At 39.7% G+C, this 26,844-nt stretch overlaps 1 protein-coding gene across 4 annotated transcripts in view; it reads left to right on the top strand.

Moving 5' to 3' along the window:
- LOC127621438 (smoothelin-like) overlaps window positions 1–26,844 on the top strand; it is a 106,284-nt gene that overhangs the window by 1,156 nt on the left and 78,284 nt on the right. For all 4 annotated transcript variants that reach the window (XM_052095039.1, XM_052095032.1, XM_052095027.1 and 1 more), the window contains exons 2-5: window positions 17,918–18,075; window positions 20,714–20,792; window positions 23,844–23,922; window positions 24,005–24,081. In XM_052095039.1, the coding sequence (XP_051950999.1) occupies window positions 17,918–18,075; window positions 20,714–20,792; window positions 23,844–23,922; window positions 24,005–24,081 (393 nt within the window). The remainder of the gene's footprint in view (window positions 1–17,917; window positions 18,076–20,713; window positions 20,793–23,843; window positions 23,923–24,004; window positions 24,082–26,844) is intronic.

Below are 26,844 nucleotides of genomic sequence, written 5' to 3'. Positions count from 1 at the left end.
GCCAAAAATCAGCCTGACAGGTATTGGTCACTGTGCTATTACTGTAATATTGATTATTGGCCATAACATAGAAATTGCAACTGGTATCGGCCATAATTTCTATGTAGTTGAAACTAGTTTACAGACTTGACATGTACTGATTCTGATATAGACAAATAATATATATTATTGCATAACCTACAACACCTCCAAAGTTCAGTTTTATCTGAGTCTGGTATCTGTTGAGTAACACGGTGTCAGTTGTGACTCACATGAGGCCCTAAAGGCAAAATCTGACATGAAGTGCTTGAAACCCCCATAAAGCTGCTCTGAAAAAGTTACCTGCTTGGTCACAAATCATTTTCAATGACAGTGGCGGGAGAAGGGCACAACAGAACGGGTGTTGTCCCGTGAAACTGCAGTAAATGAATATAAATGCACATCTGACAGCTGTGCGCTCTAGAGAATTGTGCCAAGATCTGACATTACCAAATTGCTTTTCATGTATATTAGGAACACAAAATCAAGACTGAATTGAAAATCTTGACCATTTATGTGTGTAATATAAGACAATAAATTGTTCACAAATGTTTTACTGCCTCATGTGTGTGAGCACGTCAGAAATCACATTAGTATTCAAATTGTCATGAGGACTTTTGCTGTTTTCCGTACATAAACATTCAGCTGTTTCTCTTGGTATGCAGTCGAACAAAATAAGATTTCGCACAGTACCCCTGCTTTCTTCTCTCGTGGGCACAATACTGAAGAATTCGGTTTTATTACAGAGATTTTATTCAAAATTTTGCCAGTTGCATGTTTTTAGACTCTAGATAATGCTCAGAGTACAAAATCACATGACCTAAATTGACAAAAACATGAGTAATTTCTACACCACTAGATACACCAAACGAAATAGCAAAAATAATGATTGACGCCATTGCTTAAAGGGATAGTTCACCCAAAAAGGAAAATTCAGTCATTAGCCTAGTTTCCATCCACCTTTTGCGCTATTTTGTTATCGACAAATTGAAAATGCCTAAAAATGTTTTTTGCGATATTTGCCGTCTTCTGCCCGTTTCTGTTCAAATGGCCTTTTATCGATAAAAATGGTGTGCGTGATTACGTCATGCCTAACAAAACACTTTGTCGCATAGGTTTTGGCTTATTGCAAAAGAAATCTGCCCTTAAGCCATTTCCAAACAGAAATGTGTGTTTATCGCTAATTTGCCTCCAAAATGTCCCACATTTAAAAAAATTTATTTGGTAAAATGGGGAGAGTATTGAGACAATTTATTGAAATTAGCCAGCTTACTGTCATTTTTATTTCACAAATAAAAGCAATCAGGAGTAATTGCAATCAAATGGGAGCAGTTGCCCTTCTGATAGGACTGTAATATCGGTCCTGATGTTGCAACTATTGCAGGTTGCCACTGGTTCTGACCCAAAAGCAAATCGTCATGGCCCTGTTCAAGCTGGCAACCTGCACCAAGTAGTGGGGGAAACTTTCGGTCTTAGTTTAAGGAATATTCATCGATATCTATGTGCTGTGTTCACAACTATTAAAGAAAAATTGATGCGGTGTAATATCAGGTTTACATATGATACATTCCTGATATTATAAGCTATTTTGAACTATCATCTAATCTAAAGCATCGCTTTAATCAGCGATCAGCATAACTATATCACTCAGCCTACTTCATTATCATAGAGATAAAAGAAGGTCCACACCTAAGCCATTCTTGTTTGATTCACAAAAGGGTGAACAGGATCTGGCAGAGACCTCCACTCAGCAACTCTGTTTAATAGTGTAATAGAGCTGACGCTGTTGCTTCTCTAAACTACAAAGTCTGATACACATATAATAAAAAACTTATTCTTAAATGTACTGTATATTCCCACAGTGTACTCTTTAATATGTAAAGAAACACAAACCTCTAACTACACATTACTATAAATGTATAACTTATTAAAAAAACTTTATTGTTAACTAGTATACTGGATAATGTAGCAGCAAAATTGACAGTAATTCCACTATAAGTCATCAGTAGAAAAGAAGCCGTTTTTTTTAATTATTTTTTTTGCAAATTTCTTTCAACTTGTATCTGGACTTTAAAGGATTCAGATCTCTTTTTTTGTTCAATTTAGATCAGCTCACTTTTCATTAACACAGTTATTTTTTGGAATCCATTCAACTTAAATATAATTATCATTTGTAAACAAATTATAATATATTATAATAGTAATATATAGTAATATATCTCAATCGTGCACCTTTTGTCATGGATCCAACGGTCTCTCTCTCTCTCTCTCTCTCTCTCTCTCTCTCTCTCTCTCTCTTCCTCACTGCCATCACAGTGCGCACTCTCCCCTGAGTTCTGATTACACACACCTGCATATCATTAGTGGTTAATCAAGGACTGCATTTATACCCCACTTTCACACACACTCTTTGTCTGTTCTCATCGATAGTATCTCTGAGACTCCAGAACGTTCTATGTCAAACATACCTGTGTCGTCATTATTGCCTGCAATTATCATAAGACTCTGGTGAGATATCCTGTCTGGATATTACTCACCTGCCTTTTGCCACTCTGCTCAACTGGATTTACTCACAATGTTTACATCCCTGTTTCAATCATCTGTTCGATAAACCCTGCTACTGAGGTCATATCTCTGACTCTGTGACACCTTTAACTTATAAGCCCAGGCTCGTCGGACTGATACTGATTTGTTTAAAAACATTAGTATCGGAGCGGTGCGGCTCTAGTAGTTACGTGGTTAGCTAGTTAGCCTTAAGCTTGTTGTCCTAGAGAGTAAAAGATGGACATTGTTTATTTACTTTCGTTGAATTCAACACTCAACAGACACAACCCACCACTGCACCATTGTCTGCTTAGCTCCAAAAAGATGCTCGGATGTTTACCTTTCAATCTGCTATGTTCCTGACTGCACTGACAAAATATAGCTGGCTAACAGCAAACAGATGTGATAAACGCAAGTGACATGGTTGTCAGGGACAGGGTTAACATTATATTAGTTATATTGAAAAGGGAAAATGATGGAGTCATTGTTTATTAACTTTCCAGTATTCACAATCTAGTTAGCAACTTATCGAAAGGCACCGCTTAACTCCGCACCGCTTAACTCCGCCATGTCTGCAAAATCACCGTCAGCTCAGCCCTGTAAACAATGGAGTCAGAGTGCACTTTTATGGACAAACTACGCTATGACACCAATTCTAAACCACCAAAGCGTTGTTCCCTATCTGTCACTCACTCGAATGTCGATGTAGTGACACTAGGGGTCGAACTTGGGAGCCCCAAACACCAAAGGCCAATGAGAATTTTCGAGTGGAATTTGCATGTCACTTCCCTGGACGTACGGGTATAAAAGGAGATGACTTACATCTACGCATTCAGATTTGTTCTTCAGAGCCAATCAGTGTAGAGCTTCCCACTCGCATTCCATTCACCTCTAAAAGTGTACAAGCTGTTGGATATATGGTGCATTTACAGCGGGTTCTCTCTCCTCACACAGATAAATACAGAGAATGCCCTTGGGTACTTCAGCAGCCACAATAAAAAAAAAGAGTATATTTTCTCTAAAGAGTGAGCACTGACAGAGAGCATCTTTTTAAAGATATCTTTCCTTTTATGTGCAGTTCCTGGGTGCGGTCATTATCTCTCTAGATCTCATCAGGACTTTCTGACTCAGCTATGCGATTTACTTCGCCAGGTGCCTACCCAGGTTCAGTGGTGTCCGTTCTGCCTCGCTAGCAGAACCCACTGTTCTGCATGCGGAAATCGCATCCTTCTAGCGAAGGACACGATAGAGCCTGTACCTCCAGCCAAGGTGAAGAAGGGGTCTTACAGTCCCTACTTCATCGTACCAAAAAAAAGGGAGGTGGGATGTGGCCAATTTTAGACCTTCGAGCTTTGAATTGCGACCTGCATAAGCTCCCGTTCTAAATGCGATCTGTGTTCTGAATCGACACAGATCGTTCCTTCAGTTTGCATTGGAGGGTCAAGCATACCTGTGCAAGGTCCTCCCCTTCTCTGTCTTTTCTGATGTCGCAGAGGCAGCCCTTGCCCCACTAATAAAAGTGGGCATCTGCATCCTCAATTATCTCGACGAATGGCTGATTCTAGGGCACTCTTTAGATTAATTGTGTGCGCACAGGGACCTGGTGCTCAGACACCTCAGCCATTTGGGGCTTTGTGTCAACTGGTAAAAGGGCAAGCTCGCCCCGTTTCAGAGTATCTCTTTTATCGGGATGGAGTTGGACTCAGTCTTCCATCAAGAGGGTTGAGGAACTGCAGGCATTCTCTGTCAGCGATACATGCCTAGAGTTCGGTCTGGCATACTCTCACATGATCCTGAGACCCCAGCTGTGCTATATGCCCAAAAGTTCCCACTACCCCTTTTAAGGATCAAGTGGTGGACTTGTAAGTGCTGCCCCGGGAAAAGGCAGACCCAATCTTGCCAAATGAAGTATTTTTTCCTTCATTTGAATATGATGAATCCGGGCTATCTTCACACGCGGCCACGCATCTTCTCCGAGGAATTGCCTCCCCAGCCGATGAGCTCGATCCAACTGCTTAGAGAAGTTGCTAGCGCCCAGCAGGTCTGGAAAAAACTTCGTAAAGAATTCTGTGGGTGCCCATTCTCTATCTTCTCAGGTAAGCCAACAATTTTTATGTTTTGCTGCCTGGCGTGAGCTTCCAGATCGAGCATCTTCTCACGGAGGGCTTTGTTCTCTGACTGTACTTTTGCGCACTTCTGCTCGACAAGTGAAAGGTGGTGATCATAATCAGCTGTATCATTTTCCACCTCCTTAATTCTTTCCCCGAGGCTCACTAAAGATGCTTGAGTGGACGCCAAAGATGCTTTCAGGAGATCAAATCGATCAGTCATCCTTTTACTCGTATTCTGTATTGCCAAAAGAATACTAGTAGATTCCGCATCAGTCTCGCCACTCGACTCAGAGGCTGCCACAGCCTGTTCTGCCATCCTCGGCGGTGACTGAGCAGGAGACTCATTCAATGTTTTATCCAACTTCTTTCCCCTTTCAGCTTTTGGCTTAGTCATTATACAGCTCTTTAACAAAGAATTTAATAAAATAATGCAAAAAGAATACAAGAAATTAAACTAATAACTGAATAATTTGAAAAATTGAGAGGAACTCAGCAAAACACGTCTACTCCATACGGTACTCACTAGCGCCCCCATATAGTGCCTTTTTTAACCTTAGAGGTTACCAAAGCGCTTTACACTGTGTCCCATTCACACATTCACAGTTACACTCATACACCAATGGCGGCAGAGCTGCCATGCAAGGCGCTTGGCTGCCATTGGGAGCAACTTGGGGTTCAGTGTCTTGCCCAAGGACACTTTGGCATGTGGAGTCATGTGGGCCAGGAATCAAACCACCAACCCTGCAATTAGCTGCCGACCTGCTCTACCACTTGAGCCACGCTCTGTGCCCACATTGTATAGGGACCCATAGTGTCACTACATCGACACAACGTCGAGTGAGTGACAGACAGGGAACATCTTGGTAACTATTGTAACCTCCGTTCCCTGATAGTGTCCCTCCTGCCACAACACTGAACTACCTGCTGAAATGGCCGGGACACTGTCTCGGCTCCTCAGCACAAACATGAATGAGTGGATTCAAGCCATCTCATTATACCCATGTCCAGGGGAGTGCCACGCAAATTCCACTCGGCAATTTTCATTGGCCTTTTCTCAAATATCAGAGGTGTTTGGGGCTCCCAAGTTCGACCCCTAGTGTCACTACATCGCCACAACGTCTCATTCCCTCCATCAGGAAAAAGAGGTTACAATAGTAACCAAGAAGTTTTCTGCTTTATTTGTTTAAAAGTTGTAATATCTGATCATGTTGGAAAACATATGCCAATACGATATATCTGTGAAAGGCTAATATCGGCCAATCAATAAATACTCTTGGGAACCTTCTATGCAGTTAAAACTTTTAGCCTTCCCCAGATCTGTGCCTTGACACAATCCTGTCTCTGAGCTCTGCTCAGTTTGGAATTATGTACAGATTTTGCTCTTATGGATTTTGCTCTTATGGAAAGAAATTGGTACTTTTATTCACCAAAGTGGCATTCAACTGATCACAATGTATTTGAGTTTTTTTTTTCTACTTGAGTGGCTTTTTCTTTGCAATTCTTCCCATAAGGCCTGCACCCCTGAGTTCTCTCTTTACTGTTGTACATGAAACTGGTGTTGAGTGGGTATAATTCAATGAACCTGTCACCAGATGATATGTGAGGCATCTGTTTCTCAAACTAGAGATATGTTATGTTTACATTTGGTATTTTAGAATGTGTCATCTTTTTGCACTACTCAGATTACAAATGTGTACTGATCTCTTACTGTGCCTATTGTCCTGTTCCTTTTAATAATTTATTGTATTGTCCCGTACTTTTTTGCACATGTTTGCACGTGCACTTTATGTAGAAATGTTATTTAGTCTGTGTATTCTCATGTGGTCCTGTGTTTGTCCTATGTTGTTTTTAATGTAGCACCATGGTCCTGGAGGAATATTGTCTCGTTTCGCTGTGTACTGTACTAACTGTATATGGTTGAACGACAATAAAAACCACTTGACTTGATTAAAATGGAGAAACTAATAAATAGAGTAAAATAGAAAAGAGATGCAAAAAATATCTATGTATACACATGAAAGCTATAATCTAAATATTTGGATTCTTTAAAGTCTGTTACCAAATATTGTGCAAGCAGATGTATCCTCTGATACAAAACCGCTTCACTCATTTTCTGGAATGGTAATGCCCTATAAGCACTGCTAAACAAATTCAAGAGTCATTTCATTAACACCAACATGTCAAATGGCTTCCATTTCCCCCAGTTACCAGATCTATCATTGAACCCTAATGGAAGGCAATTGAAAGCACCTCCTTTGTCCCTTGAATAGCTCAACACTCTTCCCCCCAAATCTCCACCCTTCAAACATTTTCCACTCTTCCCTCTTCAGAATGTTTGAATATCTCAGGGTCTTGATTCCACAGAGGTCAGAATTGTCTCTGGTGGGTTGTAGAAAAGTGGAATTTTCCCCAGCTTTCTTGTTGTCTAAAAGGCTTATTTTTAGTTGTCTGTGAATTTATCTTTTTACTACAAAGAATCCTATGATGCAGCACTTCTACTCACCCTTATGACTAAATACTTACAGGTACCCTACCGAAATTCTGAAGGGCACATCCACTAGACTCTTTACTATCCCTTTATCCCATGGAAGCTGAGACATACCAAGTAAATTGTTCCTTGTGCAAGTTGTACTTGTTTAAGAAAAAAACAGTCAGTTATTTTAGCTGTTGTTTTTGTTGCTTCATCAAACATTGGGGTCATGGGCCAATGCCCACGTTGTCCGGAAAAGTTTTTTCTGACTTGCATGCATACCTAAAAAATATTGTTTTTAGCGGACTAGATGTACATTCTTCGTACATTGCAGTACATACTCTGATTATGCAAATTTTGGTGCAGCTAATCTTCCCCTCCACTAAAGTCATGTTTAGCCTGCATTCACATCCAGAATTCACACTGTAAAAAAATCAGTTAAATTTATAGTTAAAAACTGGTAGTGGTGATTGCAGAAATTCACAGCAGGGCTCCAGACGTAAAAAAATTACTCTGGAGTCATCGGCTCCTAAACTGAAACATTAATCACAGAATTGCTCGATTTAGATTGTTGTTCAGAAACAAGATGGGAAGCCGAAGAAAATTAAAACAGTTGATAACCCATTGATCAGAGGTTTAATTAACAGAATATATTGTTGGGAAGATACGTTTGCATTCCCTTTTGTCTCAAATGTTCACACCCCCTTTCATAATTGATACAAATATAAGAAATAAAAGATTTTTTTATTTAGTACTGCCCTTCAAAGTCTACATTACAGATATTTACATATAGTATTCATATAGTAGTGTGTAATAAATACAGTGACGATTTTTCAGGCATAAACAGATTTTTAGTTCACTACTGTGTCAATATCATCAAATGATAATGTTAATGTAACCTACTGAAACTACAGAAATCTGCTGTTAAACGCCATAGTAACAGGTAGTATGATGACTTAAATTTCATTAAGATTGGCCCTTTCAGGAGCAATGGTATACATATTGCCCATTGCTTCTCAAAGGGCCAATGTGAATCAAATTGTATATAGTCTATGTTTATGTCCTTGTGGGACTCCGCATACACATGCATGGACATTATATTTTGGCTTCGCTATACGCAGCGCATAATTTAAATTCATTTGAACTGCCTGATCTCAGTTCAGAAGACTCGGTGCTGTCTGTAAATGGTTACATTTCGACACACGGTCATGTGACCAAACAACATGGTGCTGATCACAGAAGAGTTTGTCTTTGGGAGAAACACCAACAAGACTACATCTGGTAAGAAGCCTAATTAAGTTTTACATTGAAACTTGTTTAAGTCAAAAGATTAGAGTCTAGCGAACACAATGTACAGTACGAATGTGTACTTTGGCTCAGGGGTTAAGGCTCTGGGTTACTGACTGAAAGGTCGGGGTTTCAAGCCCCAGCACCACCAAGATACCACTGTTGGGCCCTTGAGCAAGGCCTTTGACCCTATCTGCTCCAGGGGAGCTGTTTCATGGCTGACCCTGCGCTCTGACCCCAGCTTAGTTGGGATATGCGAAAACAACTGCATTTCATTGGCTCTGTACCTGTACTCTGCACAATTACAATAAAAATTCTGTGCATTATCACATTAAAAATCAATGGCTTCATCCAAAAGCTGAAAGAATGTTCCTTTCAGCTTCAAGGGAGCATCCTATAGCGCTATGTGCATCTAAGTGCATTCAATCCAAACTTCCTGTCAAAAGTTTCAGGCTGCAGATGATTTTTGGTCCACTCAGCATGTTTGACAGACATGAGACAATGATAATGGTAAAATGGTTGACAGTGATTGGATGCTGCTGGCCATTGCTTTGAATCAGAATTAATTATGCTTATTTCTGATATAATGTCTGTAAAGTCTCAAAAACATGAATAAACTGTACTCCTGGAAACATAATAAACAAACAAACAAAAAAAAAGAAATCCGACATTCTTTAGCTTGGTATTATTACAATTTCAAATATGTGTCCTGCTGTACACATATGTTGCCATCAATGTTTAGGAAAATATTTTGCATATATATATATATATATATATATGTATGTATATGTATGTATATGTAACATTGTTCAATGGAAAGGAGGAGGCGAGAACCGGCTTGTCAATATAAATAATATTTTAATTATAAACTTAAACAGAAGACACAAACACACACATGACGGACATGTCCGTAAACGATCTCTCTCTCGTCGCACCACCGTCTGAAGTAGACTTCATTAACTGTGATGAAGTCATTTCCTGATAAAATTGTATATCTCATAATATATCTAATTTGTTTTCCTGTTTAGACGGAACTTGGGAGTCAAATCTACTGTAACAGAATTGTCATTCACATCTGCTAAACTCAAGTCATTGCTGCAGCGTTACCTTTATACATATTTTGATGTACTTTCAAGAATTTGAATATCTTTATTCCCAAAATAGTTTTTTATATGTATCTCCATAATGCACATATGTTAGGGAGTTTGTAACGCAGTTCAATAGAAAGGAGGAGGCGAGAACCGGCTTGGCAATATAAATAATATTTTAATGATAAAAACACACTTGACGGTCAGCTGGCCGAAAACGATCTCTCTCTCGTCAGACCACCGTCCGCAATCGGCCTTTATCCCTCTTTGAGGCTTAATTAACCCGATAAGGGACCGGGTGTGTATAATCATGATCCGGCCCCGCCCTCCACCCTGCCTCGTTCTCTAAGGCCGGGGGAGCCCCCGGCATGACGTACATGACGCTCCAGCTCCGCTTGTTTCACAACGAGAGCGCTCATACTTTGCGATGTACATCACCTGAGGTTGTTTGGAAAGTTTAGAGTGCATTTGGACTGAGCTGTGTTTGCTTCCTCTCCTCATTCAGTCAGGTGCAAACTGCAGTGCTGCTCTTAAGCATCATCATTAGTTTCATATGATCTCATGTTACGTTAAATAAGACCAAATGACTATTTGACAACGAAATTGTTTTTTATTGTCAACGTTGTCGATAACGTCGACTAATCATTTTAGCCCTTATGAATAGTGACAACAGTGCATATTGCATCATATCATGAACATGAACAAGATGAACAATTATCAAAGCATGAATCAAACACTTGGAATGCTGACAATTTGAGACATGTTTTTCCACACCTCATTTGAAGTAAGATGACGTTCTCTATCTTGCCTACACTTACAGTATCTGATGAATCACATGTGTTTACACTAATTACTTTTATTAATCTCCACTCATTTTCCACTATTTTTCTGTGTATTTTCTGTACAGTCGTTTGTTCACAGAGTTTGCAGCTCCACTATTAAAATAATTTTGGCCACACTGGTCTATTATTGTGGTATAATCGTAGATTAACACTCCCCTAAAAACAAGATGAACAAAACAAATGTATTTTGTTTTTATTTGCAGAGTGTATGTCTTTATAGCGTTTTTGTTTGTGACAAGGAATAATAGTTATAATTAGTGTTGTCGATTTAACATGTTAATTCAGTGTGATTAATTATATAAAGTTTAATGCTATTAATCCTGTTCCCAGACCGGAATAAGGAATATTCCTACCAAGCTTGAGGTACTACCTGCTTTCAGCAGGGGGCAGTAGGCAAAGCTCCAGCTGTGTAGGCAACGCACAGCTGTACATAGAACAAATGAAACTCAGGCGTACTCGACACTGGTGGCAGCTCATGATGAGAACATCTTGTGTTCAAACACAGCTGTACTGAATGCAGTTCAGAAAACAGGGATCATGAGACGTGTTTTTTCAAGTTTCAGACTACCGTATGTTAACTTGACACAGCAACATAAAAACCCTGTGTTTATGACACAACGGTACCAAATTAAGATGCTACAAAAGTGTCCGTCTAATGTGTACATTTACACGTCCTTCGAAAAGCCCTTTTAATTGCCTTCTAAGCCCACTTTTAGTATTTTCTTATCAATGCTTTATACATCTGCTGTAATAATGTAATGCATTTTTGTGATCTGAATTATTATATTTATTTTTGAATAATATTTATAATTATTTAAATATAACTATTTATAATTATCCATCCATCTTCAACCGCTTATCCGAAGTCGGGTTGCGGGGGCAGCTGCTCCAGCAGGGGGCCCCAAACTTCCCTATCCCGAGCCATATTAACCAGCTCTGACTGGGGGACCCTGAGGCGTTCCCAGGCCAGGGTAATAATATAAATATATATTAAATTGTGATTTAAGTGCATTTTTCAGCAAATGTAAATATATATGTGATTAATTCAATTAAATGTAATCGATTGGCAGCCCTAGATATAAGTTACAAAGAAGTTACTTATATCCCAACGAGTTATAAAGTTTGTATGAGAGTTTTACAGGTGGATCCACCACTAAATGTCCCTTCAATTCCAGAATTGTACTTTGAAAAGCTTCTTTACCTCAAACTTCAGAAAAAGATGTGTAAAGATGTATAAGAACACATATAGTGCTGACCCATTACTTTTTAAAGGTGGCATTAAATATATATTAAATATATTTTTAGCTTTTGCATAGGGGAAAAAAAAAACATTGGCAGGGACAACCTGATTATTAAAATACACACAGTTAAGACTATTTGGAAACCCAAAAGAACTTGAATTTCCTTTTGGAATATTTTTAAGAAAGTATTGTCTAGTAAAGGAAATATGCATGTTGGGTCACATTGTGATGGTACGTGTTCCAGGTCAGTTTTCCAGGTCATTGCTCATCTGCCTGAATGTGTTTCACTAATACCTCATTATTTAGCTCTCTTTCTTTGCCCTTCACTCTCTTCTTCAGTCCAGGATGGGATTATGTGCCCTGTGTCCTTATAAGGGCATACTCACACTGAGGCTGATTCACACACTTGCTCACTTTGTCTGGCTCTCTCGCTCTCTCGCTCTACTTTCGCATCTATTTCCATCACCAAGTGTGAAAGGTGAAAGTTGTCTCAAGGACAGTGGTATTTTGCAAAAGGAGAACCAAGAATGTTAAAAAAGGAACATTTCCACAGACTCTGATTTAACAACAACATTAGAATTAGTTCACCCAAAAATAACATTTTGTCAACATTTACTCAGCCTCATGTTTCCCAAAACCCGTAAATTATACCTTGCCTTTTTTACACATGGTCTTAGCTGGCACTGTGTCTAACATAGCATAGCCATATTTCAGCCATACGGCACATCTTATTTGTATGGAAATTTAGTTGAGAAAAAGGAAGTCAAATCCACCCAACACATTTGTTTTCTTGATGACAAACCATCGGCCTATACTCTTTAGTCCCAGACGGCACAGCCACATACTGCTCCCAGTCTGTTCACTGACTGTCTGATGCATATTGCGCACAAACCTAGTGAGTATAGATTGTTCAACTGCAACATCATTTCCGGGAGTTGGGATGCACATGGTTGTAGTAGTCTGTGATGGGTTTGATCTATGGCTGGGTAATAAAACGATCTTGATATTTAAATCAAGATCGTTGATCAAAACGATCACGAATAAAACTCCACGATATCGATGATAAGCTTTTGAGTAATTTTTCATATTTAGTCTGTGTTCTACATCTAGACGATCAGGTGTGTGTTGCTAAAAAAAGCTTTTAACTGACAATTCAGCATGTGCCCCCACTTGGATTTATTAAAGTGCTTCCTAACAATAAAGCGGACAGAATCATCTTTTAAAAATACCTCTTAATTCACTGAATTAAAGGGGGAAAATTATTTTTAAGTTTAATTCAGTAGCAAAAACACTGCTAAAAATGATATTGTTGTCAAGCGTTTTTGTCTTGTTTTCCATTTAAAATAGTCTAAAAGTACATTTACTTGAGAAGCCACATATAAGATATTTAGACTTGCTTTAAGAGACAAATAAAAGTGTATTTTGTATACAAGTATATTTTTTCACTTGGTTATACTTTTCGAGTGCAGTAAAGACAAAATATACTTATATTCAAGATATATTTTCTAAAAGCAAGTCTAAATATCTTATATGCTGCTTCTCATGATTTTTAGATATTTTAAAATATTTGTATTTTTTTATTATTATATTCAACATTCTCAGATAAAAAGTAGTTTTTCCTGCAGTATAATTGCTAAAGTAAATTTATGTTGTTTTAAAGGACTTTTAGATATTTATATTCAAAAACTTATTTTGTTGCAGTGTATAATGGGGCAAAGACTACCCTCTCTCACATTTTTGTTCACTTTAATACATTTTTAACTCACAAAAAAACAAACTCTCTCTTATTAATAAAGCTGTGTATTTTCTTCACGATAAAATGTGCACAGTGACAAATGTATTACGATTCAATAAGTTGTGAGCCATCACGTTGTAACCTAGCTGCAGCAAGCGCACACACTCGAGGGAGGAGCATTCCCATGACACAGTGTGCATAAACCAGGTGCAGTTTCAATCTCTCGGGACACTTTGCGCAACTTATTGAAGAGGCGTTTACATTACAGAGAAATGCCAGTTTCGGAGTTAGTAGTTATTTACATTAACTGCTTCCTTAACATTTGAACTTTAATGAAGCTATAATGCATAAAATATAACTGCATTAAAGATATAAAGATGCTCGACATGCAAGTTTTGCTTAAGCAGAGCGACAGCTCAGGCTCTGCTTATTCCACAACGAGAGTGCTTCTGTATTTACTTATTTAGTATTTTTGTATAATTCCCTCATACTTTTCTACATCACCTAAAGCAGTGAAAGTTTAGAGTGCATCTGGACTGTGAGCTGTTTTCTTCCCCTCTTGAAAATATTTGTCTACAATTTTTTTTTTTATAGTTGACGTTGTCGATAACGTTGTCTAATAATTTCAGCCCTAGTGTGAGACTGATGTACTGATGCACTGATGGTTTTAGTCATATTATGAACGATTCATCCATGCGTATTTTTATTTAATACTTTTTTTAATCTCGTAATCTTTAATCAAATTGTAATAACTTGCTCTTTTGCTGATATGACTGACTCTTCTCTACTGTCGTACTGTATGCGAGACCATTTGACAGTAATGTCAATAGTAAGTAAGTTTAGTCATTTTTAACCCAGCCCATTTCAAGAGCCCGTTATTGTACACATCACACAAACCTGTCGAGTCAGCCAGGATGGAAAACTGTAATTTTGTGGTAATGTTCGAGGCAATACTACCACCACATCAGCTTCAACACATGAGTGGACCGGGTTTTGGACCATCGCTACTCTCCCTTCTGGGATGGCTACAAATCACTCCCCCCATCAAAGGGAATAAAAACTCCTCTGTGAACATTGCTGCCTCTCTCCTGGATGAGCTAAATATTTTTTATGCTCGTTTCGAGGGAAATATCACCGCCCTTGCGGAGAGAGCTCTCGCGGCTGAAGCTACAGAGGTTAGTTCACTCTCCATCTCTGTAGTGGATGTAACCCGATCCTTCCAACGAGTGAATATCCATAAAGCCACAGGTCCTGATGGCATTCTGGGCCACGTCTTAAGAGTGTGCGCAAACCAACTGGCTGGTGTTTTTAGGAACATTTTCAACCTTTTCCTCTCCTTGTCTGTGGTCCACACATGCTTTAAAATATCCACCATTGTGCCTGAACCAAAGCAATTCAAAATCACTTGCTTAAATGACTGGCGTCCTGTTGCTCTGACCCCCATCATCAGCAAATGCTTTGAGGGACTAATCAGAGATTACATATGCTCTGTGCTGCCTGCCTCACTGGACTCACAGCAGTTTGCATACAGCAACAACTGCTCCACTGATGATGCCATTGCATCTACACTACACACTGCTCTCTCCTATCTGGAAAAAAGGAACACATATGTGAGAATGCTGTTTGTAGACTACAGCTCAGCTCTAAACACCATAGTGGTCTCAAAGCTTGATGTGAAACTCCTAAACAGGCTTAAACAGCTCACTGTGCAGCTGGATCCTGGACTCCCTGTTAGGCAGACGTCAGGTGGTTAGAATGAGCAGCAACATCTCATTACTGACCCTCAATGCTGGAGCCCAGCAGGACTGTATTCTCAGCCCACTCCGGTATTCCCTGTACACGCATGACTGTGTGGCAACACAGCTCTAATGCCATCATTAAGTTTTCTGATGATACGTTGGTAGGTCTGATCTGTGACAATGTTGAAATAGCCTACAGAGAGGAAGTACACACTGGTGTCAGGAACACAAACTCTCCCTCAACATCAGTAAGACCAATGAGCTTGTGGTGGACTTCAGGAGAAAAGACAGAGGACACAGCCCCATCACCAACAAAGGAGCACCGGTGGAGAGAGTCAGCAGCTTCAAGTTCCTCGGTGTCCTCATCACAAAGGAACTCACATGGTCTGTCCACACTGAGGCCGTTGTTAAGAAGGCTCACCAGCGGCTTTTCTTCCTGAGATGGCTGAGGAAGTTTGGAATGAACCACCACATCCTCACACGGTTCTTGTGTGTTGCATTAAGGTTATTATTTATATTTAGCAGTATTGGGCAAGCTACTTTAAAAATGTTTCTAGCTAAGCTGCCAACAACTCAACAGAAAAATGTGTTAAGCTAAAAGCTAAACATCAGAGAAAGTAGCAAGTTACACTACAATCAAAGTATGCAGGGAGCATACTGTTATCTAAAAGACTTATTTACATGATGTTTATCAAGGCCATGGTACAACATAGTGCAGTACATCGCAATTAATATAGTATACAAGTATACAGTTGTTAGGGGTTCCCCTGTGACCACCAGGGGAAGCCATGTATGTTCAGTGTTCTCTTTGTGTGTTTGGTTGCATTTTGGGTTTTGTAGTTCTTTTCCTTGTCTATGTTCATTGGTTCTTGTGTTTATTACTCCCAGGTGTATCTTGTTTACTCTATTAGTCCTTTTGTATTTATATGCTCTCCTATTCTCCCTGTTTTTGTCAGTTCTTTTTTTCCTCTCCCTTTTTCTCCCCAATTTGTAATACCCAATTCCCAATGCTCTCCAAGTCCACGTGGTGGCGTAGTGACTCGCCTCAATCCGGGGGGTGGAGGACGAATCTCAGTCGCCTCCGCGTCTGAGACCGTTAACCCGCAATGTTTTTTACGTGGCTTGTTGAGCGCATTACCGTGGAGATATAGTGCGTGTGGAGGCTTCACGCCATCCACTGCGGCATCCACTCACAACTCACCATGTGCCCCACCGAGAGCAAACCACATTATAGCGACCACCAGGAGGTTACCCCATGTGACTCTACCCTCCCTAGAAACCAAGCCAATTTGGTTGCTTAAGAGACCTTGCTGGATTCACTCAACATGGCCTGGGATTCAAACTTGCGTCTCCAAGGGTGGTAGTCAGCATCTTTACTCGCTGAGGTACCCAGGCTCCGTTTTTGTCAGTTCTTATCCTTTTATGGCTGTAATGGTTTGTTTACTTCTCTTGTGTTACCAGTTTCTTGTTTCTTATGGTTATTTTGTAGTTTTCATTAAAGAAGCCTGCATTTAAATCCAGTCCTTCTCATCTCTGCAAACATAACAGAAAAACCTTTTCACATGGATCTAGTGGCTTTAAAGCTTCTGTCTCTCCAGCAGGGGACAGACTCTATGGAAGCTTTGTTAATTGGAGAGACATTAATCTGAAGGACATTTATAGATTTGGACTCAATGAGCTGTTAAAGTCTTGTCTTCCAGGAAGAATATGTGAGCTCTCTTTGTTGGACTATATAGACTATGATTTGAAGCTCACATTTTCCTCCTGCACAGTTGGATATGGCAGTACTCCCACTACGTCTCCAGCTGCTTTGACCACTACGGCACCCAGCGCTCTCACGCCAGAGACCGCACCCGACGCTCTCTTGCCGGAGGTCGTTCCCCTGCTGCTGCCAGCTAGCTGCTGTATTTCTGCATGTACTGGAAGCTTCCATTCAGAGGCCAAATTTGTTGTGTGTGTGTGAGCATATCTAGGCAATAACACTACAAAATCTGATCATACCAGATGGTAATACTATGGTACTTTGATATACAACTACCATAATTATGTACCATTTTGTAACATGGTGCTTCAAAGAATTCCATGGAACTAACATGGTACTTTAATATATGGATACCATATTCATATACTGTTGTATTTAGATGGTGCTCCCAGGTAGTGGCATGTATCCAAAAATCATGGTAATTCCATAGTACTTTTTTAATGTGTTTTCATGTACGGTAAGCTACTAAGTGTTTTGATACTTTTTTTTTTTGGTTGGAAAATGTCTTTACTTGCAGTAGTAGTTCAAAAGTGGCAGACATGTTGAACTTAACAAAGATCTTTTACATCACCAGCAAAAGATTGGACACATTAGCAGTTTGGTTTTCTTTGTTTGTTGATGAATATCCATTTCAACCAGCTGTATTTTAGTTTTCGTGTTATAAAGTGTGCTGTTAGTGTGTTGCCGAGTGAGAATCCTCTCCATATCATTCAACGTATGACAATTCTGAATCGTTCAGATTTCACACCTCAGATAGTATAGTGCATTATGTGGAAGATTACATATATATTGGAAGGTAAGTTCAAGGCAAATAAAAAGCTTAAATTGTTGCTGTTTATTGTCAAGTTCAATTGATTTACTGTGTAGATAAAGGGTTAGTTCACCCACAGTAAACACACATTCCATACATTCATTTTGATAGGTCTTCTATAGTAATTAGGTACCCTTACTGACCTGCTGTACAGATGACCTGCTTTTGCATCTTCAGCTGTACATTCCAGATCTTGGCCTCATTTACCCCAAAGTAATCTTCATACTCAAACCTCTTTTCTGATTGTGCTGTGTTCTGTGTTTCTGCAGCTGGATAAGACTATAGACATAGACGAGCGGCGGCTGATCCGGACAGCGATTCGAGACCTGCGCCGCTCCGAGATTGAAGAAATGGAGGCAGCACTGACCAGTAAACGCTTCAGACGTGCCCATCAGCACACATATGATGATAAAGAAAACCAGTGCCGGTATGAAGAGTTATACACTAATATTGAAGCTGTGGTATATAGCTGGGTCAGCATTCTATTTGTAGATCGTAACACTAACCATTGGGGGTCAGTGTCCATTTTGCGAAACTGCGATAGAGGCAATAATCCAAATTCATAACACTGACCCCCCAATTGTCAGTGTTCCGAATTTGGATTATCGCCTCTATCGCAGTTTCGCAAAATTGCCATCGCTCAAACATCAAATGGCTAGACAGCCGACATTCTAACCACAACTGATGAGGAAAACAGCTAAATAACGTGTCATGCACCAACATGAGGGTTTTTTACACTACACATTGTCACCCTTCATATAAATCTGTTGATATTCTTTTAGATATTAGGAAGCAAACCGGCCATGTTTGCCGATACTCTTTGCAGATACTCATATATTCTCTACAGAGATGACTTAATCATTAAGAGCCTAATTCATTGTTTATTTTTATTTTTTTTACTTATGTATTATATACTTTGATACATTGCTTTGAGAAGATGTTGAGTTTCTTGAGAAAGTTTATAATAATAATAATACTTGTCAACAACATCAGACTGAAATGTGGCATAATGTGAAATTTAGCATTATGGTAAGGTTGATTTAAAACCAAACTGAGTTGTTGATTTTAACTTTGACAATGTTTGTCAAGTTCTAAATAAAGAGAAAATAATATAAGAGGAAGTAGATTTCATTAATAAAGTATTTAATTAAATTGCTGGATTATTCCAAAATAGACATTACAGGTTGATTATTTATATGTTTTATTAACTATATTGTGATATAAATTGGCAAAACAAAGTATGTTAACCTTTTTGGAATTAACTGGATTTATGTATAAATTTGTCTTAAAATCTGGATTGATCTTCATGCAAGTTAAAATAATGAACAAATGCAATCTATTTTAACTAATAACACACAAATTATAATATTGTCATAAATATTGAATACGTCATTCAAACATTCACAGTGTAGTTTGGGAAAAATATGAAAATCCCTAAGCTAATAATGTCAACAAAAGCTAATTAGGCTATGTTCAGTTCCATTTTGCACGTTCAGACATAACCAACCTATCTGCATGGGTTGCTTTGGTAACGACGTAGCCGTACCCACTTGATGATGCTTTCAAAACAGATCATCTCGCTCTCCAAATAAGCACCCTGTCCAGTCGAGGTGCAGAACTCCTCCGTCGCACAAGAAATACTCAGCGATGGAGGAGACTGGTAAATATTGTGATGTTCCGTGCTGCAGTCACAGATTTTTGACGTCATCGTTGTGTGTTGCATTAAGAGTGACGCAAAAGAACATTTGAAATCCGAATTGAGCATCTGGACTGAGACAAATCTGAAAAAATCAGATTTCAATTGCATTTGAAACCACCTCCCGATGTGGTTTGAATCAGATTCGGAAAAATCTGATTTCATGTGTTTTTTTGCTGTCCAGACTATCAAAAACTCATCTGGATACAATCTGGTTATGCAAACAATCAGATTTTTTGTGGCAGTCTGAACAAAGCCTCAGAGTCAGGAGTTGGCAAACCTGGCATCCATCTAAACAAGATATGACGTGTGAGTTAGAGCTACTTTGACTTACAAAAAGCACTCAGACATTTTTACTATTCACAAGAAGCATCTGCTGACGTGGACCATGCCTCGCCAACAAAAACCCCAAATAATATCTCAGAAGACCTGTGATCAAGAATTGTTGCTTTGTATAAAGCTGGAAAGGGTTACAAAGTTATCTTGAAGAGCTTAGATATTCATCTGTTCACAGTTATACAAATGATCTATAAATGGAGATGATTTAGTACTTTGGCTACTCTCCCTAGGAGTGGCCTTCCTGAAAAGATGATTTGAAGGGCACACTGCAGAATGCTCAATGAGGTAAAAAAAATAACCCTAGAGTTACCGATAAAGACTGAAATAAATTATGTGAACTGGTTAACATCTCTGTTCATGAGTCTATAGAAAACATAAATAGCATGGTGTCCATGGCAGGACACCATGAAGGAAGCTGCTGCTTTCCAACAGAAACATTACTGCACATCTGAATTTTGCCAAAGACCACCTTGACACTCCACAATGCTACTGGGAATATGTTTTGTGGACTGATGAAACTAAGGTTGAGTTGTTTGGGAAGAATAACACCTCACCAGCATCATAATTCAGGGCTGCTTTGGGACCTGGACCACTTTCCATCATCGAGGGGGAAAATTAATTCCCAAGTTTATCAAGATATCCTACAGGATAATGTCAGGGTAGCTGTTGGATGATGCAGCAGGACAATGACAAAAGTTATTGCTGCCAAAGCAGGATCGTCCGGATATTAAATCCACGGGTTCAATTTTTCCACTGCACTGTAAATGTCTAATGGTATGTGTTCAATAAAGACATGAAATATTATAATTGTTTGTGTGTTACATTAAACACATTGTGTTTTTCTATACTTGTGACTGATGAAATCACATTTTATGACCAATTAATGCAGAAAGCCAGCTAATTCCAAAGGGTTCACATACTTTTTCTTGCCACTGTATATTGTTACAATGATATAAGATTTTGGACATATCACCAAACCCTACTGGCAATCAGGTTTGAATGTGAACTTGTTGCATGCTTGTGTTTGCAGTCCTGATGTGGCAGCTTCGTTAGACATGCTATCGGGGAAGATTCAGGCCATTCGTGACATTGAAGAACTTAATGGACTGGTAAGGTCAAGCACAAAGAAACAATATGCTGGGATGAATTCACTAAACCGTTGCACCGTTTTTGCATGCTGTATTTTAGCACAAAACCTTGCATCATATTCGCTGATCTCTGCGGCATGCAGGCGGTAAACAGAGTTTTGTTTAAACGAGGCGTTTATGTACATTTTCTTTTGATCATGGAAGCAGCAAAGGTTTATTAACACCAAGCTCTAATTTTTGGTGCTAATGTTCTGAATGAGCTGAACAATGGTGTAAAACAGTTAAAGGATGGGCAAGGAGGAGGCGAGAACCGGCTTGTCAACATAAATAATAAATTTAATAAGAAACACCATAAACACACATGCGGACATGCCCGTAATTCTCTCTCTCTCGAACAATCGTCACCGGCCGCCTTTATCCCTCGCGATTCCGACCCGGCCCCGCCCCCCTCCGCTCCACATTCCTCCCGGCGTTATTTCAGGCTGGGGTGCCACCGGCATGACTTACACCCCCCCATCCCTGGGTCGGGGTTGATCTCGCGTGGTCATTCCCGCCTTCCTCGCCCTGGGGGGAGACAGAACGGGACAAACAACAACAAAATAGGCGAGGGAAAAGGCCAACACGTTGCGAAAGGGAGAGAGAGAAAAAGCTCACTCACCGGTTCTCTGATGTACCGTCGCGTGGTCCTCGAACACTCCTCCACACTCAGGCGGACGACAGCCGCTCCAACCCCAGGTGCCTCCGCTTTCCTGGCAGCAAATGAGGACACTCCTCCGCCCCTGGCAGCGGCCCTACCGCTCCGGGCGGTCGGAGAGTTTCTTCCCTCCTCCCCTCGCGGACGGCGGTCTCCCTCGACCCCTCCGCGTCTCTGGGGACGGCAGGGCACTCCTCCGCCCCCGGCAGCGGCTCCCTCGCTCCAGGCAGTCGGGGTATCCCGTCCCCACTTGCCCCGCGGACGACGGCCGTTCCCCGCATCCGGGCGGTCGGGCTACTCCGTCACCCGGCAGATGGCAGCGGCGCTCCCCAGGGTGGATGGCAGTGTCGAGGACTCTGCGACGGGCATCCCTCCTCCCTCCCGGCTTTCGGCACCAATGTAAAACAGTTAAAGGATGGGCAAGGAGGAGGCGAGAACCGGCTTGTCAACATAATAATTTAATAAGAAACTTAAAACACAACATAAACAAACACACATGCGGACATGCCCGTAATTCTCTCTCTCTCGAACAATCGTCACCGGCCGCCTTTATCCCTCGCGCGCCTCATCAGGCCGATTGGGGACCGGGCGCGCGATATTCCGACCCGACCCGGCCCCGCCCCCCTCCGCTCCACAAATGGATTCCTATGGCATTATTCTCACGGGTCCGACAAAATCTTGTCTTTCGCCAATCTGAAGTTTTTTGTTTTAGAGACAGTCAGTGAGCATTTTTATTAATATTATTATTATTATTTGGACTGGCTAATGAGATATGAGTTTTTGTCATGCTCTACAGTTGCTACTTCTGCACAATGTAGCACAACCAATGTGCTGGAATCAATTGGCAAATTCTAGGATTAACATGCAGCTGCAGATGATTTTACACCCCTTCTGCCATTTTCCAATGGACTTTTAAAAAAATAGCATCAAACAGGCAGATTCAATTCATATCATTCTTGATTGGTGTTTTATTGGTTTATTGGTGTACATTGCCAATGCATTATAAGACACTATAAATTCAGATACTGTATAAATAACATTTTATGCTGAAGTTTAATTTGCTGAAGTTAAAAATTTGAAAAGTATTATTTTCTCTGGCTGCTGCTCAGTCTCTATCGTGCACATGTGGGGTCTCTTTTGTGCGGCTTCCCTTTTGATACTGGTTCAGATGACCGTTTTAGGGTGATACGAAAAGATATGGCAGCTTGCCCATATCTCTCCCACACCAGGCTCACCACTTGCTTGTGAAGTCTCCATTCTCCACACAGAAGAAAATCCACTCCCGTCTTTATTATGCATGGAACAGTCATTGCAATGAATCGGCTTACACTGCTCCACACAGTCAGTTTTTGTGCCAAGATATGCAGTCGAGTCTAGCATTTACCTCCTGGAAATTTATATAGGCCAATTTTAGTCACAGGAAGAGGGGAGAACCATTAGTATAGTTTCAGGAAATGAGGGAAAAAATGGAGACTGCAATAATTGTATGAATTTACAATTAATCGCATAAATGAATGTGTTAATTTATGAGGTTTTTGTTAGTCTAATTTATACTACACCCATTTTTATCTTAATGTACATTATTCCATGTGTATGTAAATAACTGTACCATTCTGTAGCAAAATACATGTGCAAATATTAAGACACGGGACATGTTATGCAAGTGCACTCTGTACTCATCTCACTCGTACAAAAACAGTTTCTATATTCCACAAAATGCATCAAAAACATGGCATGATCAGAACTGAACTGCATTAAATATGTTATGCTTTCACATCTACTGCAGTACTCCAGAATAAATGTTTGTAGAACCACACCACCCACAGTGGGGTGTAAAATTGTTTTTCATTTTATTCATTTCAGTCTCGGAGTGAATAGTTCGTAGTTGGTAGTTCGTCTCACAAAATCGTCACTGATTTGGTGTAAACAGGCCTTAATTAATCAAATAATGATGTATAATGTAGTCAAGCACCTTTCAGCATTTTAAAGAGGCGATTCAGGTGCCTGGACCACGTTGGTGGGGTTTGGGGTGAAGCTATCTCTTTGTTGATTTATGGAAGATGGGAAACCTGTTTGAAAAGTCCATTTGTTGCCACAGAACCTACACCTCTAAACTGAGCTGAGAAAGAACTGTACTCTTATTGTTACCTGTTAGAAATATATTCAAAACTCTTCCAAAATACTTTTGTAATGAGGAGTTTGAATTATTTTGAAGCTAGTGTTTAAGCTTTGTGTGTTTAATTCTGTGGAAATCCACAAAGATTTTATTTCTGTGGAATTCTGGGGGTGCAGATTCCATGTGGGCCTAAACATCAGTTACGTCAACCTAACTACTGTTTTTCTGTCTTACCCTCTGTTTTTCTTACTTTCTTTTCAAGTTACGAAGCGCCAGTGAATATGAAGAAAGAAAACTGATTCGTGCAGCAATTCGCAGGCTGAGAGATGAGCAGATACGAGGTGAGATTTTATCTGAAGTGCTGGCAGAATATCTATATACGTGTGTGAGTGTGTGTTTACATTCCCCAGTTCTCATTCACAGGCGCTTTAGAGAAGGTTGAGAGCACTGGCCAGAGAACAGAGCCAAGACTAAATCCCCACAGCAGCTTTGACCTGCAGGTAAGTAAATATGACATGGTGAATATCACTGTAAATCTCACGGATAAACTGGAATGAAGTTTATGGCTTAATGTGGAATGAGGAGAGATAAGATGGAAGATGCATAACTGATGATTTCTTTGGCCTGTTGAAAAATTCAGTGAGTTAGTGAGTATAACTGTTATTTCCAAGTTTTCCAATATTGTTTTTTATGTTATACCAAAAAGCTGAGCATAATTATGGAAATTAGGGAAGGGCGATAACATGATCGTGCAGTTTTGGTTGGTGGTCTGACAGTTGTGCTAACCTTATTGGCGTTTCATTCTGAAGATCAAATTAAGAAGCTCAGACCAATTCACTTTTAGTAGAAGTTCAGTTAATGCAAAACATTTGCTTTCTTTCTGACAGTTTAAGGCTAAATGCTCCTTGGATAAATAGTGGAGGTTGATCGATAGTTGGTTTTGCCGATACTGATAACTAAAATAGGAAAACAGGCTGATAGCCGATTAATCGGCCGATGGTTTTTAAAATGTATAATAAGAATGAAAACTTTCCACTCAATGTAAAACTTCAAAGCCTTTGCCCTCTGAAATGAATTTAGATATTAATTCAATATTAAAGTTCAAATATTTTTGTTGTTCAGAAGTAACATAAAACACTGCCTTACAAAGCCAAATAGCGATGCTGTATACTTCATCACTACAGACAATATTTAGTAGTTTTTTTATTGTCATTTTAAATATATGAATGATGTACAAAAAAGGTAGAGGAAAAAAAGAATAGAAATAAAATCTAGTCCATTTCTTTTTAAAGGTAAGTTTAGAATGGCATTGTATATATTATATGTGCCCTCACATTAATATCAAATGTATATTTCAACGTATATATTTTACCATGCTCTTATGTTTTAATTAAGAGGCTTGGACAGAAGTTAACTTTGTCAGAATGGAGAAACATTTGGGAAACTTTATAGTCAAAAAACTATAAATCTGTAAAACTGTTGCTGTGCGCGTCTCGTTCACGCAACATAATTTGCTAGCGCTTTGTCTTCTACATATACACTGCCTGCCATAAGTTTGGAATAATGTACAGGTTTTGCTGTTTCGGAAGGACATTGGTACTTTAATTCACCAAAGTGGCATTCAACTGATCACAAAGTATAGTCAGGACATTACTGATGTAAAAAACAGCACCATCACTATTTGAAAAAAGTCATTATTTATCAAATCTAGACAGGCCCCATATCCAGCAGCCATCACTCCAACACCTTATCCTTGAGTAATCATGCTAAATTGCTTTTTGTTACTATAAAATCACTTGCCATTATATCAAACACAGTTGAAAGCTATTTGGTTCATTAATTGAAGCTTAACATTGTCAGCTCTCTTCATTGCTGGTCTCATAGAACTAATTTACTATACCTACATTTTTGCAAAGTTATTTTTGCATGCCTTGATGTATCGTGGCAGTTTACTGGTGAAATGAACACTAGATTAAAGTAAAATGGCAGATTATCAGTTCATAAACTGATTTCACCCTCTTCCTCACCTAATGCTATATTATGACATCTAAACACTTACTTGTTAGGTCATGCATTTTAATGTTTGCATGACACAACCAATTACATTATAAGTTTACGTGTGTAATCAAATTGTGCAGTAGCTGAGCTGAAAGAGCCTTGCATTTGTGATGTTTAGGACCCGGGGTCTGAGTCTCAAAACGAATACAATGTGGCCCCCCATGCACTACTTAAAGCCTGATGTGGCCCCTTTACCAAGATAGTTGCCCACTCCTGGCCTAGACTAAACAGGCTGCACTATTGAGGTCCATATCACGAAACATTGGTGTATTAATTTATTATATTTTATTATAATAAATTATATATACCTTTTTTATATTTATTTTATGTATATTATCAAATACATTTTATTTATATTTAAACATTTACTGTATATACAAGTATAATCGAATTCTTCCTATAAATAGACCTCTAAATTTTTTTTCACTAAAAATATTTTAATATGCAAATACGTTGAAGTTACTGAATGCTTAAACATCCTTAAACCCTGTTTAGCTGCTTTCACTTTCTTTTCATTCCAACACACCTTCTTCTTGTTCGTCCATCAAAGTTGATGATGACCATGGCACGTTTGTCATTTTGTTGGGATTTGATGAGTGTGCAGATGGCTGAAGAGGCCAGTCCGAGCCCGGAATTCTCTGTGGCCTACTGGACAGGTCAGGGAGGATGTAGAGCTCTGAGGTGCAGCCACACACCCTTCCTTAGTAGATTTGCGCTGCTGCCTCTTCAAGATAGCACAGGAGCTTCTCCTACTCTCACAGAGGACTGCACCGTCCTGTTCTTTTCTTCTCCAGGCAGGTCGGTCCTGTGCTAGGGATTCCCAGCTTTTCAGGTCGAATCCAAAGCTCTTCAAGGAAGCTTTAAAGGTGTCCTTGTAGCGCTTTTTGGGGCCACCTTGTGCTCGCTTGCCATTCTTCAGCTCGCCAAAAAAGACTTGTTTTGGAAGTCTCACGTAAGACATTCTAGTCACGTGGCCAGTCCATCTAAGCTGTTCCTTCGCAAGCAAGGTGTAGATGCTGGGAATATTTGCCTTGCTGAGGACTTCCGTGTCAGGGATTCTGTCTTGCCACTTGATCCTCAGCAGTTTCCTCAGACAGCTCAAGTGGAGATGATTCAATTTCTTGGCATGGCGCTGGTAAACTGTCCAGGCTTCACACCCATACAGAAGGGTTGGTAAGACAACAGCCCTGTAGACCTTCAGTTTT

Source organism: Xyrauchen texanus, chromosome 3, assembly GCF_025860055.1.
Source record: "Xyrauchen texanus isolate HMW12.3.18 chromosome 3, RBS_HiC_50CHRs, whole genome shotgun sequence".
NCBI lineage: Eukaryota > Metazoa > Chordata > Actinopteri > Cypriniformes > Catostomidae > Xyrauchen > Xyrauchen texanus.
This window is presented reverse-complemented; position numbering and strand designations above follow the sequence as displayed.